Source organism: Etheostoma spectabile, chromosome 8 (genome assembly GCF_008692095.1).
Source record: "Etheostoma spectabile isolate EspeVRDwgs_2016 chromosome 8, UIUC_Espe_1.0, whole genome shotgun sequence".
Classification (NCBI taxonomy): Eukaryota; Metazoa; Chordata; class Actinopteri; order Perciformes; family Percidae; genus Etheostoma; species Etheostoma spectabile.
The window spans coordinates 11,818,806-11,838,011 of record NC_045740.1 but is presented as its reverse complement, the minus strand read 5'-3'; the positions used below and the strand labels follow the sequence as shown (position 1 = coordinate 11,838,011).

Sequence of the window (19,206 nt, the reverse complement as noted above, 5' to 3'; positions counted from 1 at the left end):
GTCCTTTTTTTTTTTTTTTGATTTTGAGGAATAGACCCCTTTTGTTTATAAAAGTTTTTCCCGGGTTGCCTTTGCCCTGCAGGCTCCAGGGGTTTTTAATAATTTAAAAAATTAGAAAACCTGTACGTAAATGCGTGATTCCCACTCTGAATTTCAAACATTTTTTCTGGGGCATTTGGGACCTTTTAAATTTTTATGAAATTATATTGTTTCCCCCCTTTTAAAATAATTTGTACAAAGACAACACAGTTGTGTATTGCCCAACATATTTCATACAGTATTTTGATTGTTTAATACAGAGAAGTGGATGTTGTTTAAAAAAAGTTGTTCCTTTTTGGGCCTTTAAGTTTCCCGATGAAACGAGATCGAAACCCGCTTCGTTTAAATCTTTAATCCCAATTAGGCAAAATTTTATTTTGAAAGTTTTGAATTAATAATACAATGAATGGCTGAGCTGTTTCCACAACTCACTATCACTAGATGGTGTCAACCACTAATCATTTGGCAACGGTGACAGCAGCAACACAAATCACTGTGTGGATGCAAAAGTTGGCGGGTTTTACACTAAAACATGGCCACATTTGGGGTTTTATTTATTTAAGAAATTTATCTTCTTTAAAAGGAGTACAAAAACACAAAATTTTTAGTTTTTAACGTCGATTTTGATTAGGTAAATTTATTTTATTTTTTAAATTTTTACAAATTTGGGTTTTCATTGCATTTTCCAGCAGTGTTTGCAATACGGTTTTTAATTTACCTTTTAAATATTTTAAATTTTATTAAAAATTTTTTTTTATTTTTGATTTACACTTTGTCTTTTTTGTTTTACTTGAATTTTCTTTCAACTTGGATTAGTTTTTCTGAAGGTAAGGTTGGTTTGGGTTTTTTTTGGGATTTTTTTACTCAAAGTGAAAGTACAAAAAAAACGAGTAAGCGCAGTTTTTTTATCAAAACCCTTACAGTTTAGCACAAATTAACACTGGTTGTATAGTATGCTTTCAAGACACAGTGGATGAACAGGTTTTCTTTCTTAAACACATTAAGACTGCTTGTTATATAATATAGGTGATACATAATGTCTTTATTGAAAGTACAGTATTTCTTGAGCACTGAATTTCCAATACTTTAGTGAGGTAAAGGTGCATCCAGTCTTGAGGAGCAGCAATAAATATCTGGCTTAGTCAGTGTAAAGCTCCACTACAGTGATGCCGTTCATAACTCAGCCCCCCAGCTTCAGGGATTCAAACCAGCTTTGTGTCTTCAGTCTGACAGAGTTTCTGTCTGCTTGAGCTTTAACCCAGTGGTCCATGGGGGACTCTCCATTCATATAGCCTGAGAGACAAAAGAAGGGAGGGGAACAGGTTAAATGAGAGAAATCAAGGCGTCTGTGTTTATTTACTTGTAGGAGGGTTTAGTTTAATAAATGTGCCATGGAGTGTAACGTAATGAAAAAAATATTGTGTCACCAGTAACTGTGGTTTGGCCTTCAGTTGTGTTATTTTCTACTCCATGCAGAACAACTTCTGGGCTGATATCCACCGACGTTCCACAGAGCTCCACCCCAGCTTTCAACGAGGAGGGGACACGCACACACACCGCTCCTACATTCAACAAAATGAGGTATAAACAAAAGAAAATTAATAGCACTCAACAGGAAGGAAAACTGTGATTCATAAGGTGAATATTCTTCTGATACTGCGTTTACCTTCCTGACTGTGGAGTTCGGCACTGCCACCATCTCCCACATAGACATCAATGCCTCCGCTGTGAGAGGTAACTTTCAGGAAACTATTCGAACCATCTGCAAAACCAGGTGTTTTGCTTTTAACAGCCACTGATAGATACCCTACATAGCTCATTGTGCAATCAGGCTCAGCTTACTCACCAACAACTGTATCTCCAGACACGTTCTTCACAGTGGTGTTACCTTTTAATAAATTAAAGCACACAGTGAGTTTTAACATAAATGGCTGGTAAAGACTGGATCATTTGGCAAAAAAGCCCTTGTTAGACACTTAAGTTAAAAAGATAATTGTTTCCATGTATTTTATGATGACAAGGCTCATTGTATCAGGAAGCAAATAAAATTCTACGTGGATGATGCATTTCCTTGGTTTCACATCACAGCGCTGTTTGTCTTTGTGATATAATCTCTACCTTATAGCTACTCCAAAACAAACAAGAAGTACAGTATTTGGGATAAATTGCAACCACACTGCATTTATGTAGACTCTTTTTGGATTAAAATCCAGGATTACTGACATAGCATGACATGGACATCTGCTTTAAATTAACATAGTGGAGTGGCAGTGGAGTTTGTTTTGGACAAAAGTGCAATGAATGAATTTAATGTAACTTTTTCTTCACACTACATCTGAGTTTTGCTGTAGCACTTGTAACCACACAAGCAATGTAGGTGAGGAATAGAGGCAGCTGTTTTCTCACCATGTACATGCCCCAGTTCTACTCTCCCAGAGCAGGAGGAGACGCAGCTAGACTCAGCATATATGGCTCTGACTTTCAGAGGGCCACGTTCTGTTGAAATATTCATTTTGGTGCCTTGAAGCTTCTTGATATTTACTCCCTGCAAACACACAACTAATCACTGCACAGCACTGTAGTCAGGTGATGTATGATTTAACTTTTTTCAGTTTTGTTTCCAAATCGGATAAAGTCTGTTTTCAGGCTGCTGCTGCTGCCCTCTAATGACTGCTGAGTGAAGTGTCCTTACACTGTCTCCACATGTGCTGATGTCCACATTGCCATGGATAGTGCCCACACCTGTAACATGTCCTCCATGCGAATGGACCTCAACCTGCTGAGCCTGAGATAACAGACGACAAACAACAGTAAAATATCAGGTAAAGCCTCTAAACACATTGCCAACTCTACAACAACACTCTAGTGGGTTGTTTATTTTAACTTGATCAAGTACTTTTTGGTAGTTGAGGACTGTTAATGGCTTTTTTGAAGTTACAGAGAGGGAGTTTGCAAAAATCACCTTTGCTCCTGTAAAACATCAAAAGTTATAGTTATAGGGGAACACTAATATGGTTTAAACAATACTTTTCCCCCATATGCTTGAAAAGATTAGAAAATATCACCAACAATTCTTGTTTCACAATCAGTCAAATGTTTGCAATAATAACATTTAATCAATTTTACACCGATTTTGTATATTTAATTGTGAAATCAGCCAATATGACCTGTTTGTATTGTATACACTTGTAGCTGTGTACTGTCACTGTTATATGCTCAATTGAAAAAAAGAACTAATGTTGAAGCATTTCTCGTGTCTACTGCATGGGGCAGATTTAAACCATAATAAGCAAATCCACATTAATGTATTCAGCAATTTTATTTAACTTAACAAAACAATCTTTATTATAAAAACACCCATACAGCTTCAATCAACCATCAACAGGCTTTTCAGTACCCCAATCATAAAAAATATCATCCTCTGTTGCTACATACCCGTCATATTTACTGAAAAAAATATTACTAACAATTCTAGTTTTACAATCAGTCAAATGTTTGCAATACAAATATTTCATCAATTTTATATATTTAATTGTGAAATCAGCCAATATGACACATTAATATGCAAACACATAATAAGTATATGATATGTACCGGTATATACTAAGAATGTGTTTGTGTAGTAATGCCAGCCCCTACCTTGACAGATTGCAGCAAACAGTTGCCCTTCTCTGTCTGCACCTTGCAGATATCACACTCCATGTTCTTCACTTGCACGTTGCCTTGTCCCTGAGTAGTAATGAGGAGATCTGACAAAAGGAGACACCAAAGGACAAGACCGTATCATGCCAACTGCTGGGAAAATATATACTGACATGCAGTAGGATCAATTGAAGGCCCTACTGTAGACATCTTGTTCGTCATTTAATTTATGATTGCATCATCAGTAGACACTCACTACTTTTTATAGGTGCGGTCAGATCAATCGACATGCTGTGGTTAACTTTCTTAGCTGAGATGAGCAGCTCTTTGCTCTGGTCATCATAGTGGACTTGTAAGTAATCCAGACCGATCGCCTGTTCCGTGTCTGTTCCATGAACTCGGATGAAGACTCGGTCAGCCTCGGGGAAGGCGTGCGGGTCCAGCGGGCGGATGGAGATACTGCAGCCCAGCTGTACCCGCACAGTGCTGTAGGGGCTCACCAGCAGATCCCACTGCTTCAGAGGCTGGTTCACCTCATTATGTGTTGAATACTTCGCGGTGGCAGAGATGGAGAAGGACCGTGAAGTAAGCAGAGGGCAACGAGGGGTAGCGAGTGTCCTGGGACCAGTTGTGAGTGACCAGCAGCAGTGGAGAAGTCCGACACATCCCCGCCGACCTGCTGGACCACAAAACATCTCTTTCCCCTTCCGGTAAACCAGCTCATCCACACCTCACACTGCTGCTGTTTCTGCTAACGTTAAACACAAGCTACTGAGATTAGCAAGCTGTCATTCAGTCAGCATGGACTGTCTCAGCGGTGTCAAGTCTGTATTGTTGAACTGTTAGTACAATAATATTACTTCCGGTACGAGTTTTCAGATTAAAAGCATTACAAGATTAAAAAATGGCATAGGTCATTCACAATGTAAGATAATAATGAACACAAAATTAAAGTGACGCCGACACACACCATACCCTAAAAAATGAGAGTTGCTGTTGTAATAATAAAATAAGATGCTTTGGTAAAATGCTGCGTTGGGCACCCGGATAGTTCAGTTGGTAGAGCGGTCGTCGACGCAGCGGGCCCGGGTTCGATTCCGGTTCGATTCCAAACTGTAGCACTCCGCTGCATACCCCCCCCCCCCTTTCATGTCTTCTGCTGTCCTATAAAAATAAATGCAAAAAAGCCCAAGAACTTATCTTTAACAAAAAAATGCTGTGTTGAAGCTAAACTATATTCAAAGCAGGATTTGTTGTAATTTTAGTACATTGTATTATATGTTGATATAACGATTACTATGTATTAATTCTAATTTGTACGTTATAAACTATACTTACATCTGTCATTGTAAAGATACAATACATTGTGAAGGTTTAAAGTTATTTCAATTGTGAAGCCTCTGTCTTTATTTTATTTTCTGTGATAAAGACCTTTTTAATTTATTGCCATTTAATCCCATTGCCATCTGACATTGTGTTTTTGTAGTGTATATCCCCAAATACATTGTAAACCAAATAAGCACAAATTATTTGCCAAAATTGGCACTTATTGACCTTTCGAAGGCCCCAGGGCAGCTGCCAGCGTTGTCCGGTTGGCAATACAGTCTTGCACATTGCAAGCATTGTGGATAGCTCTCACTTTCCATCTCTGTAGAGAAGCCAACGATCCAATACCAGCAGGCTTTACTTTCCCTGAGGTTTTGTGTTATTTTATGTCGAAGTCCAAATAAATGGAATTTCCGTTCTTAGTCGGCGTCACGTTAATTAACTTGACGAGCCAGATAGTTTTGTCCAATCAGCAGGTCTTATGTGATCACGTTGTAGGTGACGTCGTTCTCTCCGCAAAGACTGTTGGGAAATAGTCTTGAAGCAATTTTATGTAATCAACCTGATTTTAATTTTGACTACATTTTTACATCCATAAGTCCAAATTCCAAAGTAAAACACCTAACTTCATATAGCGCCCATTCACATTAAACACTATATGTCTACTATATCCTGTTGCAGTAATAAGAAGGCTGTTAATACACACACTAGTTTATGTAAGTAGAGTTGTTTGGTTTTCATTATTTATTTTTTTGTATCTCCCCTGGCGTACTTGACGTGTTTCAGGGCTGCCAACTTTTCCCCAAACCTTGGAGTGAGATTTGGGGGGGCAACCCATATTTTGCCACGTACAAAGCAATTTTTTGGGGTCTTTATCCTTCAGGGTTTAAATTGTGATTTGTGATATGTGGGAGGGTGGGGTTCTCCCTAGGGGGGTCTGGGGGTATGCCCCCCCAGGAAAAATAAATTGAAAAATAAACCATTAAAGGGCACTTTCTGGAGAGTTTCTTTGCAAAAAAATGGAGAAATCAAGTCTTACATGATATGTGCAAAACTGTAGGGTTAAGAACCTTTGCATTGTTGTAGTATCAACAGGTTTTACGGCATTCAGCATTTACATTATATACATTATTAACTTCTTATGATATAAGAACTGACCCAGACAACGTGCCAAACATAATGAACCACATGAAGAGACAGGAGCAAATCTCATCAACAGCTGAGAAGATTTGGGTCTGTGGGGAACAGGTCCAGGGGTCCCTGGTGTTGGGACAAGGGACCCAAAGTTAAATTAATGTTGAGGATCAACTAAGACCACTGAAATTCTAAAGAATAAGAACCACTGATCTACATAAATTCTTATCCTTTAACCTTTGTGCCAAGGTTCAGTAATGTTTGGCCCTCATCCTCTGGGCCCCACTTACTGGATTTACTTTTTGGGGAAAAAAAGACTATTTTTTCATTTCATAAAACATCAAATTAATTATTTACAGTTACATTTAGAGATGCACCGAGGTTAGAGAAGCACAATAGTGGCCCAATGTTGCAGTATAGTATATATAGTATAGTGTATATATGTAGTATATATAGTATAGTATATATAGTATAGTATATATAGTATAGCTCAGATGTGACTGTGGAATGCTCTCCCTGACCACCTGAGGACACCACAGACTGTGGATGATTTTAAACGTGGCCTTAAAACCCACCTTTTTAGGAGAGCTTATGACTGATCTCTTGCCCTTTTCTACATTGTTTTTGTTTATTTTTTATATTTATTATTTTCATGCTCTCCATGTGTTTTATTTTATCACTTACTTTTTTTTTTTTTTTTTTTTTACCATGTAGCACTTTGAGATTTTTGCAAATATAAAGTGCATTATAAATTAAATTTATTATTATTATTATTATTATGTGTTTCACCAGATTTCTGCCCATGTTTACAACTTTGTGCACATTCAAAATATAACTCCTCCCATCTCTGTTGGCCGAGATTTGGAGAGTTGTAATATAGTCTGCTGTGCATGTCATTGCTCCGCTGATATGGTAGATCTCACTCAGACCGTCTGACAGACACAGAGGACCATTTGGGTCTCTGACAAAGTTTAGAGGAGGCTGTACGCTGCGCATTATCGGAGGACTACACGGATGCAACGCGTCACTGTCCACAGCAGAGCAGGTCCACTAACATGAACTGAAGTTGCTACGCTACCAGCCGCGCTGCTCACCTCTATTGTTACAGAGAGAGTGGACACGAAGCGACGGACGGGTCTGTGATACTCAGAGCTCATACCTAAAGCCGGGGAAATGGGATGGATCGTAAAAAAATGTTCTCAGTTTGCGACAATTCGAAACTTTCACAGACAGGGAGCGCTCTTGAACCCCCTCACAGTCTCTGAAAGCACAACTAGTGGCTAAACAGATAAATCTATAGATAAACTCATCTATCAGAAATTTGACCGACCGGGTTGACACTTCTGCGTGAGAAATCGGGGGTGTGGCGTGTGAGCGTGTGAAACCAGTCAAATGCGTGTGTCTCACGGCCAATGCGTGAGAGTTGGCAGCCCTGGTGTTTGTATACACGTAGCTGTATACTGTCACTGTTATATGCTCAATAAAAAAATAACTAATAGAGCATATTTAAACCATAAATATGTCATGTAAATCTGATTGGTCGCATTTAACTCTACTTGCTATAGGATTTGTTTGTAAATTTGTACTTTAGTTTGCAGATAATTTCAAAAGAAAGAAACAAAAGCCAATCCACATTCGCAGCAATTTTATTTATCTTAACAAAGCAATCTTAATTATAAAAACACCCATACAGCTTCAATCAACCATCAACAGGCTTTCCAGTACTCCAATAATAAAAAATATCATACACTGTTGCTACATACCCGTCATATTTACTGAAAAAAAACTCTTCACAAGAGGATATCCCTCTCTTGTCATTAAACAAATCCCACTCTCAAAAATACATTAATATTAAAAGGTTATGAAAAAATACCATTTAATTAGGACTATAACCTTGTACTACCGTGTGTAGGGTACATTGTCAAAGGCTTCACTGGAAACAAATCAATATTGCAGAATGAAATGCCACAAGGCGGCAGCATTGTGCTAATGGTGTACAATAACCGTGTGGTGTGAAAGATATAGCCTGGTGTTTTTTTTTAAACTGGATCATGTTAGGAGCTTATGGTTGAAGTTAGTAGTTAGACCCCTTATGTTTCTTTTCCAACATGCCCTGGTAGACAGTCACCGCTTATGGTGTAAAGCCCTTTGGTCGGATCATCATTGTGACAGCTTTAAAAGACTGTCTCTCATTGGTGGGGTAATACTCATTAGATATGTTCTGCCATGTCCCCCAGAAAATCCCATCCCGGACTCCCCTGTAACTCCCTACATAGTATCTGCCGTTGAGATTTGCAGCCATACAGGCATCAAACCACCAGCCGGAGCTGTAGTAGGCGCCACAGTTCCCGGATGGGTAGCGGTCGTGGTCCCTATCCGGCGTGGTGAACGCCCTGTTGTTGTGATCATAACGTCTGCTAAAGCGGAGAGCATCACCTGCAGTCCCCGAGTACCCGCCTACCGTCAGTCTGTAGCGCAACCGTTCACTTGCCACTCTGAACTGTTCGTACTCTGCATACTCCATCACCCCGTTAAAGTCCTCCAGCTCCACCCGCAGCATCATATCCCTGTCCCGGGTCAGCAGGTGGATCATATTGTTGCCCAACCAAAACTCCCCTCCATCCAGCTCCCCGAAGCCTGACCGGTACTCAGCCCAGGTGCGGTTGAAGCTCACGCTGCCGTCCTGTCGGCGCTGCAGTAGCGTCCACCCTCCTCCATCCAGCTCCATGTCACAGAAGACAGGGAAGCTTTTGCTGCGGAGGTCAGGGGTCACCAGGTACACTCCGCTTTTTGTCTCCCCCCTGAGTAGGTGGTTGGAGCAGTCGCTAGCTGTGTTAACTGCAAGTGAGAAAAAAATAAAATAAATTACAAAGAAATATGAACAGCTTTCTCTCAAAATTCTCCAAATGAAAACTTGACCTCCTTAATTTTGGGAGTGATCTAACCAAAGTCATGCTTTTGCTCATTTATTGCATGTTAAAAAAAATATCATGTTGCAGCTGTGATGTAGCTGTGGAATGTGTTGGGGGAGGTCACAAGTGCGCAGGTCAGGGCAAAGCTTCTTTTCCACCATAAAAGATTTACTGTTTTTGAAGAATTTCAAAGTGGACCTCCATAGAAGATAAGATAAAAATGTATTGTCTGTTTTCTTGCATAGTCTGCTCCAACAAAAAAAAAAAAAAACATCTGTATGGATCTGTATGGTCACCCAACAAACACACACACACACACAGATTAAAAACCATGGATTTTTTAGATAAAATGAGTGCAGATTTTAAAATATGAAACAATAAAATAACAGTCTCTTCCTGTTGATAGATTTGATAAATAAAACACAAATATACAGTATGATGTATAGTCTGTAAATAAGACCTTCACACGTTGCATGATAAGGAGGCTATATTATTAGTTTAATTCATACGCATCATCTAAACTCAAGTGTTGTCCTTAAGAATCCATTAGATTTATTTGATGCCAAATGATTTACTTACTGTAAACCCTGCTCCACTGAAGGATGTTTTAAAGCTGTAAGTCTACACATAGTTGTGGGTTTATCCTTAATTACGACAATCGCGGAGACACACACATTTTGCACACATGCAAATTCCTCCTTTAGCCATTATGTATAGTACAAAGATGATCTCAGACCACATCATTATATTATCATATGTTTATATGAGGCTCAGTAGTGCTAAGTGTGTGGCCCTCTTACCTAAATCCTTTCAGCTCAGGTCATACCAATTCGCTGAGTAAGAAATACAATGATAAGTTGTCCCTAAGCCTAGTTATTGTGTTTTAATTTAACCCTTGTGTGGTCCTCCCGGGTCAAAAACAGACAAAGATTTGACATTTTCGTCCCTTTTTTAGACTTTTTAGTTTTTGCTAACACCACCTTACTACCACTAGTTTTACAGTACTTTTTGGAATTTGTGGTCAAAAACCTTCATTTATATAGAATTATACCTAATATTTGAGTTAAAAAAAGCAAAGATTTTGAATTATTTTGACTAATAGTTAAGATCAGAGGAACATACAGATGAGTAAAGGAATGAAAGTGATCAATTGTAATTGCAAAGACCGTTGTATGGATTCCAATACAATTTTTGTGGTAATTTGGTTAAAAAGAAACCCATATTTCAGATATAGACATTTTTTTAAATGGGTCAAATTTGACCCGAGGACAACAGGAGGGTTAAACAAAAGATATGTTTTTTTTATTAGGTTAGTTGTACATTTCAGAGAATTTCTTTGTGCAGTTGAACATGCCTCCTTTTCTCTCACTTAATATATAATATAATATAATATAATTACACAAAACCTCTGTCAATTACAACCACAATTCCTGCATAAAGTTACTTGTATGGTAGAGCATGCATACAAAAACAAAACTTCATCAAGCACTACCATAGTGTTACAAAATAATATCTCTTGCCTTTCGATGTTATTAGTGTTGGTAGTTTGCTATCAGGCCTGCTGCCTCCCTGGTTGTCCTCTGGGTGCTCTTTTGTACGCCTCTCCGGTGGTCTTCCATTTTCACTCAGGCTGTTATTGAAGAAAGCGGCCACCTGGTTGATTTTCACACGCAGCTCTCGGGCACTGGGAGTGGCAAACTCAGCAGCCAGGGGCTCGGGGCCAGAGGTGGCAGGGGTTGTTGACCTAAGGTCAGGGCTGTTGGAGGTAGTTTGGACACTGGTTGTAGGGACTGGAATCATTTTGTCTGATTCTGCAGTTTGTCTGGGTGCCGTTTCCTCCACATTGTGAAGTATCTTAGCTTGTGAGCGAGAGTCAGTAGCTTGATTTGGCTTTGTAGAGCCTGGACTAATGCTAGAGATAACACTTGGAAGGATCACACGGTTGTTGTTTTTTGGGCTTGTTGTCATTGGGATCGATGGTGGCCGACTGGCGGTTTGTGGCCTCAGATCAGACGCAATCCTGCTGTTTGGGCTCATCGTGAAGCCTTCGGAGAGTGTGTGAAGGCGAGGGAAGGGTCCAGTCTCCAGGCTGTTGGAGGTCTTTGGACCCGGAGTGATAGTTTGCATTGTGATGGGATTGAACTCTGTGTCCCCTGGGGAATGACTAACTTCAGCAATCTGTTTTACAGGGCTTAATGCAGGTGGCATGTTGGTTTGAGAGTTTTGGATGTCTTCTGATTTAGTCCTGCTTATTTGAAGGGAATCTAAATCTGCTTTGGTCTTTGGACTTGGCTTTTGTTGCACTGCTAGTTTTGGCAATTGTACTGCTGTTGCTCCTGGCCTGACTATAGGACTGACTGTAGGCCTGTGTATGGGTGGAGGCCTTGGTTTGTATGTTTTGTTGGATTCTGTTTTAGGAATTCCGTAAGGCACAGATTTGGGGTTAAGATCAGGCATTTGGTCAGGCTGAAGTGTTATAAGCCCTTGATTGGGTTGTGCTGTTTGGTCAGGTTTAGGCTTCACATGTGTTTTAGTCATTTGGCTTGTTGTGAGATCTGGATGTTTTTGGTTAGGTTTACGCTTTTGGTTTATTTTAGGGATTTTCTGGCTGGGTTTAGGCTTTTGATCAAAGGGTTTGATCAGGGGACGGTCAGGTGTAAGCTTTTGTTCAGGTGTTGAGTCATTGGCAGACAAAAGATTTTCATCAGCATGTTGCATTAATTCTGTTATAGACTTATGGTTAGGTGTTGGCGTGAGGCTAGTTGTTTCACTTCTTTCAGTGCTGGGACTGAACTCTGTGTCCCCTGGGGAATGACTAACTTCAGCAATCTGTATTCTAGGGCTTAATACAGGTGGCATGTCGATTTGAGAGTTTTGGATATCTTCTGATTTATTCCAGTTGATTTGAAGGGGATCTAAATCTGCTTTGGTCTTTGGACTTGGCTTTTGTTGCACTGTTGGTTTGGGTCTTTGAACAGGTGTTGCTCCTGGCCTGACTGCAGGACTGACTGTAGGCCTGGTTGGTGGCCTGTGTATGGGTGGAGGCTTCTGTTTGGATTTTTTGTTGGATTCTGTTTCAGGAATTTTGTCAGGCGCAGATTTTTGGTTAATGTTAGGCATTTGGTCAGGCTGAGGTGTTTTAAGCCCCTGATAGGGTTGTACTGTTTGGTCAGGTTCAGGCTTCACATGTGGCTTAGTCTTTTGGCCTGTTGTGAGAGCTGGATGTTTTTGGTTAGGTTTAGGTTTTTGGTTTATTTTTGGGATTTTCTTGCTGGATTTATGCTTTTGATCAGGGGGATTGATCAGGGTACTTTCAGGTGTAACTTCTTCTTCAGGTGTTAAGTTGTTGACAGGCAAAGGATTTTCATCAGCATATTGCATTAATTCTGTTATAGGCTTTTGGTTAGGTGTTGGCGTGAGGCTAGTTGTTTCAATTATTTCAGCTTGGGGCTTTTGAACAGGTGGGAAATGTTGGTTTATTGTCGACCTTTGGTCAGGTTTAGTTTTTTCATCAATTTTCAACTCTTTGCGAGTTTTTTGTGGTTGGTCAGGCTTGTCGGATTTGAGAGGATGAACTAGTTTTTTCTCAAGTTTTGAGTTTTGGGAAGTAATTGGGATTTCAACAGATTCAGGCTCTCGGCCCGTTTGAGGGTCTTTGTCAGAACCAGCTGGGTTTACAGTTTGAGGTTTTTGAGATGTTGTCTTTTGAATAGGTAACTGCCTTTGGTCAGCTGTATGTTCTTGGTCATGTTTAGGTATTCGATTGTTTTTCAGATTTTGATCAGGTGGTAAATTACTAGGTAGAGGTTTTGGAATCTGGACTTGTTTAGGGTCTTTGCCAGGTTTAGACTTTTGGTTGGTTGTTGGTATTTGGTAAGAAGGCTTTGGCTTTTGGTCAAGTTTAGTTTTTTTGTGAGGCAAAGGAACTTGGACAGGTTTACGATCATTCCTAGGATTTTTAAGCCTTTGGTCTGCTTCAGGCTCAATTGCAGTTTTATGCTTTTCACTGGACTTTGGTCCTCGGCCTGCTAGAGGTTTCGAGCCAGTCTTAGTGTTTGAGCTGATGTTCTTTTTAGCTGTCCATTGGCTACGATCTGCGACTCCTGGGGATGTAGTAGTGTATAAATTCTGACGGGGAGTTGTGATGGTTGTAGTTGCTGTAGTTGAGCTAATTCGACCCTGGAAGCCGGCACCAGGTCTCGGACTGGTTGTAGAAGGGAACCTTGAAGTGGCACTGGTTATCTGTTGTCCAGGACCAGCCAATGTGTTTATTGTGGCTGTTGTTTTTGGGCTACTTGTAGCCCTAAAATCTTCTTCTGCATCAGGGCTTGGGTGCTCAGAAATAACTGCTGCTCCAAAGCCTGTGCTTTGGGTTGGTAGTCCATCAGCAACTATTGTCATCTCTTGATTGACATCTGTTATTAAATGTAAAGTTAAGGTGGACAAAAGAGGAGATGGAAGAGATGACGTAAAGGTTATAGCTTCGTTTGAGTCCATGGCGTCCTGCCTTGGAGCTAAACTAATGATAGATTGAGTAGTTGGGCTGATTGAAACAAAGTCTGTCCTCTCAGTTGCCTTGCTGGATGCTAATTCTCCATCACTGTCTCTCTGCACGCTCTGGACTGTTTTTTCTCCTTCTGTTTTGATCTTTGTTTCCGTCTCCCCATCCTCCACCTCCCCCTCTTTTATAGTCTTCTCTTTTTCTGCATGCCCGATACTTTCAGTCTGTTTTGGTTTCTCATTATTTTGCTCCACTTTTATTCCCTTTTCCATTTCCTTTTTCCTCTCCTCCCTTTGCTGCTCTCGCTCCTGATTTGTATGCTCATCATGGCCCTCAGACATCTTTATTCCATCACTGTCCTTGTCTTTTTCAATTTGGGTGTTTTTCTCTGTTTCCTTTGTATCATCTCGCCACACATGATGGTCACTTTCTTCTGTTTTCGTCTTATTTTTTACATTACTTGTAATCTTCCTCTCTTTTCCATTTTCCAACGTGTCTTCTGGATCTCCCTTTGAATTCCCTTTTCCATTGTTGTTTTTATTTCTGTCTGTCTCCCTGCTATTTTTTTCAACAACCTTTTTTCTAACCATGTGCACTATCTTCTCATTTCCACCACCAGTTGGCACCTTGGCCTGCCCCAGTTTGTCCTTTCGATTTGCCCCCTCTGTCTTAGTTTTTCCATCTTTTTCTGACACTTCTTTTAGGGTTTCTTCTCTCTGGTTTTCTTTTATGACCACTTTATCACTCTCTCTATCTGCTTCCCATTTCTTTCTCCCTTTCTCTTCCAAAATTGTTCTCTTTTCTGAGTCAGTGTCATCATTGCCTTCTACAGTCTTTTCCGCTTTAACCCTGTCTGTTTCACACTCCTGGCTGAAACCTTTTGGTGTCTTAGGATTTCTCTTATTCAGACAATTTCTCTCATCCTTATGTCTATCCATACCCTCATTCAGCTTTTCATGCCCTGTTTCTCTTTGCCTTCCACACTCTCTCTCAGTTTGGCTTACTGTACAATCTGCACACATCTTCCTCAGTTGGTCCACATTTTCTTTCAGCTTCTGCAAATCCTTGACGATCTCCTCCAGCTCCCTGAGTTGCTTTGGCAAATGAAGAGTCAGCGGCGGTAGACTGAATAGATAGGGGCACGTGCTTTCATCCTGCCCCTGTCTGCACAGCCCCTCAGGTCTCAGTGTTGCAGCGCAGGGTTGATATGCATTATCCCCCCGGATGTCTCCTTCTTCAGAGTCTGCTGAGGTCCAAGAGAGGCTTGAGAAGGCCAACAGGGTCCCACATATGCACAGTGTTGTTAACCTCATTGCGTCCTGAGAGTAAAGAGTAAAATGAGTAGAGAGAGAGTGTAAAAAAAGACCCACCTCAGTTTGAGACAGTGACAGTGAGAGGAGGAGGTAGGGTGGGAGGGAGAAAAGGAGGGAGGGGGAACTGATGGAGCTGTTCAGTGGAAAGTGAGTCTTAAAGACAAATGAGGAGGGAGAAGCTTTGAGGGGGAAACAGGTGAAAAAAACCATGCGAGTGTGAGGAGGATTGTGTGGATGTACTTCTCAGTAGATGCTCTCTGTGAGATACTGGATGATCAGTATAAAGCATATAGAAATGGTAAAATAATTCTACTTTATAACATAAGCAGAATTAGCCGTAACAGTTCTATATCAGTCACAAAAAAGCACAACCTGTGAAAGCTTTACAACAGCATGTCTTATTGTAATCCTATTATTACATTCCAAGTATCTTCCCCAAAATCACATCGCTTCATGAAGACCATTTGTAATGCATTCTTACTCCATGATGTACGTATAAGTGCATCATAGCTTTGAATATGCATGTGTGTCACAGTTGCTTTGGCAGACGCTTCCCAAGCTTCCTGTTGGGTCTAAAAACATGTGAGTGACAGATGTGACAGGTCAAAATATGCATTTGAAGCAAAATACCGGCTGCTGGGCCGGAAGCAAGAGTTTGTTAGTCAGATTTGTAAGGACATATTTCATTTTACTGTAAGCTGCATTGTTTAGTTGAGCTTTAGTTGAATAATGAAAGTTAGGAATGTCAGATTTATGCAATGCCAGAGGAGAGAAATATCATGTGCTATTGACTTTATTCAGACAGTACTAATCCTCAACAAGTGTTGAGAATTGGTGAGGCAATCTATGGGTGGAGAGGCTAAGCTCGCTGTGAGCACACTGTCCGTTCATCCAAGTTTTGGATTCTTTGCTAATTCATTGTGTCTACAAATAGTCAGAAAAAAGCAAGAGAGAAAACACAGTCACATGAACTAAATGAGGCATCTGCTTCGCAGGGAGTTTAGATAATGAGGCTTTAGTTTCTCAGACCCGGGGTGTAAATGTCAGTCCCACCACAGGGAATGAGATATGATTGATAGCATGCACGGCCAACAATTGATGTTTCTGAAATTTCTCCATTGTTAATGCCTGTTAGTCCACTTAAATATTCTTATTTTTAGACTGCAATGAAACGTGACCCTTGTGCATTTTGTCCGCCTGTTTCTTTAATTGGCTGGTTGCTCTGACTGCACTAGGCTGGAGAGACTTCTCAGCTGTCCTTTAATAATGACAAAGGAAACCATTTGTTTAGTCAGAGGACTGTGGGAAGCATCAGGTTAGAAATTAAAAAACAGTTAAGTTGAAAGAAAACTCAATATAAAAATAGTGCTGGCCTGCAAGTTCATATGTCTGGAGAAACGGCACCTTGAACGAGCAGAACAACCTAAAATGAATGAGTCAAAGAAAAAGATTTCATCAATTCAGTTTTCTACTTTGGAAAAAGGGCCTGTAGTATTCAGTTTCAATTAGAGGCCTTGTAATCTGTGCATATAAAGTAATTATTTATCCAAATATACTCTGCTATGACTTTATATTGTAAGTCCAGCTACGCTATGGCAGCTATGAGCTCATTTGACATTTTACAACTGTTGGCGGGATAAAAGCCAGGAATAAGTGTCCTTTCACCTTTCATAGTCACTTCAGTACTTCAACACTTACACCAGGAAATAGTGTGAGAGAAATGTTTACACTCTCGAGAGACTTCTGTCTGAACACTAGGCTGTATTGATTTATTATTATAGAGCCACATCTCATACATCTCTCTCATCTCATCTCATCTCATCTTATCTTATATATCTTGGTTATTTAATATTATGTATTGTGTGTTGTTTGTGTATAGTATAACTTTGGTTTGTTTTGGTCAACTATGGTTGTTTTTAAACTATATCTATATGCTGCTATATAAATAAATTTGAACTGAACTGAACAATACCCTCACTACTGGCTTTACCCATTTATGGACAACAGTTTTTTTTCTCCTCAGGATGCCCTCTTGGGATAAAGTGTTTTGAATTCCCCAGTGAGTTGGCTTGGCCCACTCTTTGTCCTGGATTGTGTAAACACAGTTCTTTTCCATGCAGACTAGAACAAACATCTGACCATCAGTCCAACTTTGCTGCCTGGGCTTCCTGGCAGACCACTTCATCTCCCTCCACTTTGGGCAGAGGAGCCAGTGTCGTCTGTTATGTGCATAAGTGTCCCATTTCTAACTGAACTGGAGTGAACCTAAAGACTGCTGTAGTACCACACTCAGTCTGCCTGCCTAAAGGTATTAACCTACCTCGACAATATTCTTCTACTCACTCACTCTTTGCATGCCAAGAACAAATAAACATATATTCATTTAACAAAACAGTTAAATGATGTAACACTTGCCTTAATTCTGTGGATCTTTGTGTATCAGTGTTAAATTAAACTATCACTCTGCATCTCTTTCTTACTCTCTGTCACACGCACACATGCACACTCACACACACACATTCATATTCACATGATTTGTTCATTGCCAATATCTTAATTCTTCAGTAACTGATACATTCCTTTGTCATGCATGTGAGAATGTTTTTCATCTGTCAATCGACTGATAGAGATTCTTAAAAATGAAACAACCAAGTGTCTCTCACATCTGGACCAGATTTACTACAGCTTGCCAACAGAAGATAACGTCAGATCAAGTTGTTTCTAATCTAAAACCCTGGACTTTGTTTGAAATGTATATTTAAGAATCTTTGTTCTGGAAAGTGAGTGTAACGTTGGAACCGGTTAATTGCTGCTGTCACCTTCTGCCCTACGAAATTGGACTGAGGTGGAAGTGGACATATTTGAGACCCTAGCATGCACATGGAATAAATGGGTGTTTTTCCCATGACGGGTGATATTTTTTTTTAATTCTTGTAAGTTGTACAGTTGTTAACTTTCTATTAAGACATTTGATATTATGGCGTTCAATTTAAGCTGTTTGGTTTTTCATCGAATGATATCCTGATGTTCATACTGAATTGACGTGTGCAGCGTTTTGTGTTTGTCCCAGCTGTGGTTAATAGAAACCATGCATAGTACACAAGTGGATGGACAAAATACATTGAAATGTGTGACTGAGTGCATTGTCAGTGATGCACTTTTCTAATCTCTGTACCAATCCTACATCAATATGTACAGTAGACTTTAGGCTGGTAAAAGTAATAACATTGGAGTGACAACTTTATTTCTTGTACAGAAAATGAAGGTCAGTGGTGAAGGAAGGTATTCAGATCCTTTACTTGAGTAAAAGTCTTGCATTGAAAATGTTACTTGAGTACATTATGAACAAAATCTACTTATCAAAAAGTAAAAGTACTCAATGCAGGAAGTTGGCCTTTGTGAGTGTTACAGTGTTAAATAAAAATCATAATATTGGATTATTCATTCATGTGACATTATATGAATTAAAAACAACATATTTATGAATTTGGTTTGTATGTAAAATTGTAATCTCCAAAGTAATTGAAACATAGCAAACTAAACGCAGTAGAGTAAAAAAGTACAGTATTTCTATCTGTATTGTAGTTGGATAAATTGGCATTAAAATGAAAATCTCTAAAGGATTATTCTGTTTACACTACCTCCTGTTGTGGGAACCAAAAATTACCTTTACTTTATTATCCTGCAAACTGTGTTGTCTTCTCTATGGTGACATTTAAGTGTCCGTGCTTCGTGTAACATTCACCCAATAAACAAAAGAAATAAACATACAGTATCTAATTTTAGAGTAAGCAAATGTCAACGCTGATGAACACTGTGTACACTACCTTTTCAATCTCTCTGGCAGATTAAGACTTCTACTTTAGATGCTGTAGATACGGACGTAATATTAGTGTATTACAAAAGACAGCGTTTGGCACTATTTACATTTTCATAATCCCATAAATCACATAATGTTGACATTAAATTAATAATAGTAGCCTACTTAGATCTTGGATGAAGTAAAAGTAGTGACTAACCACGTCTTGTTCAGTAGAATTGAGTATGTTTTCAATCTCAACACTTGTTTTTTACAGGAGGTTTAATAACACAGCTGTCAGGGTCAGTAGATGTGATGATTTTAACACAGAGGGGGAAAAAGCCCCTCAATGGATTTTCAACAATTTACTGCCACCTAGTGACATTTTAAAGAAATATCTCTGAATATAAATTAATTCTGTACTACTAATGTAATATACTTCAATGAAGAATTTAATGTACACACATGCTTTGTTGTCACATGTTTATTTTAAAGCCTATCATTAATGTATGAATATGTTAAAACGTTTTTGTAGTGTAC

General features: G+C 39.5%; 2 protein-coding genes across 3 annotated transcripts; both read right to left on the bottom strand.

Annotated features, from left to right (window-relative positions):
* Positions 1–926: 926 nt before the first annotated feature.
* Positions 927–4,516, bottom strand: fam185a (family with sequence similarity 185 member A). Its single transcript, XM_032524192.1, has 8 exons — positions 3,938–4,516; positions 3,679–3,788; positions 2,732–2,824; positions 2,446–2,584; positions 1,886–1,927; positions 1,706–1,801; positions 1,467–1,601; positions 927–1,332 (listed from the first exon to the last, which is right to left on the bottom strand). Exons 1-8 carry the CDS (start codon positions 4,374–4,376, stop codon positions 1,220–1,222), a joined length of 1,167 nt encoding a protein of 388 aa, XP_032380083.1. The 5' UTR covers positions 4,377–4,516; the 3' UTR covers positions 927–1,219.
* A 3,263-nt stretch (positions 4,517–7,779) lies between these two features.
* Positions 7,780–14,948, bottom strand: LOC116694370 (mucin-5AC). 2 transcript variants are annotated; one of them, XM_032524095.1, is made up of 4 exons: positions 12,593–14,948; positions 12,395–12,562; positions 10,574–11,803; positions 7,780–8,979 (listed from the first exon to the last, which is right to left on the bottom strand). In XM_032524095.1, the coding sequence occupies exons 1-4, from the start codon at positions 14,865–14,867 to the stop codon at positions 8,273–8,275; spliced, it is 4,380 nt and encodes a 1,459-aa protein (XP_032379986.1). In that variant the 5' UTR covers positions 14,868–14,948; the 3' UTR covers positions 7,780–8,272. The 2 variants fall into 2 exon arrangements, with proteins under 2 accessions (XP_032379986.1, XP_032379985.1); XM_032524094.1 differs by having other exon boundaries at positions 10,574–12,562.
* Between the last annotated feature and the right edge of the window lie 4,258 nt (positions 14,949–19,206).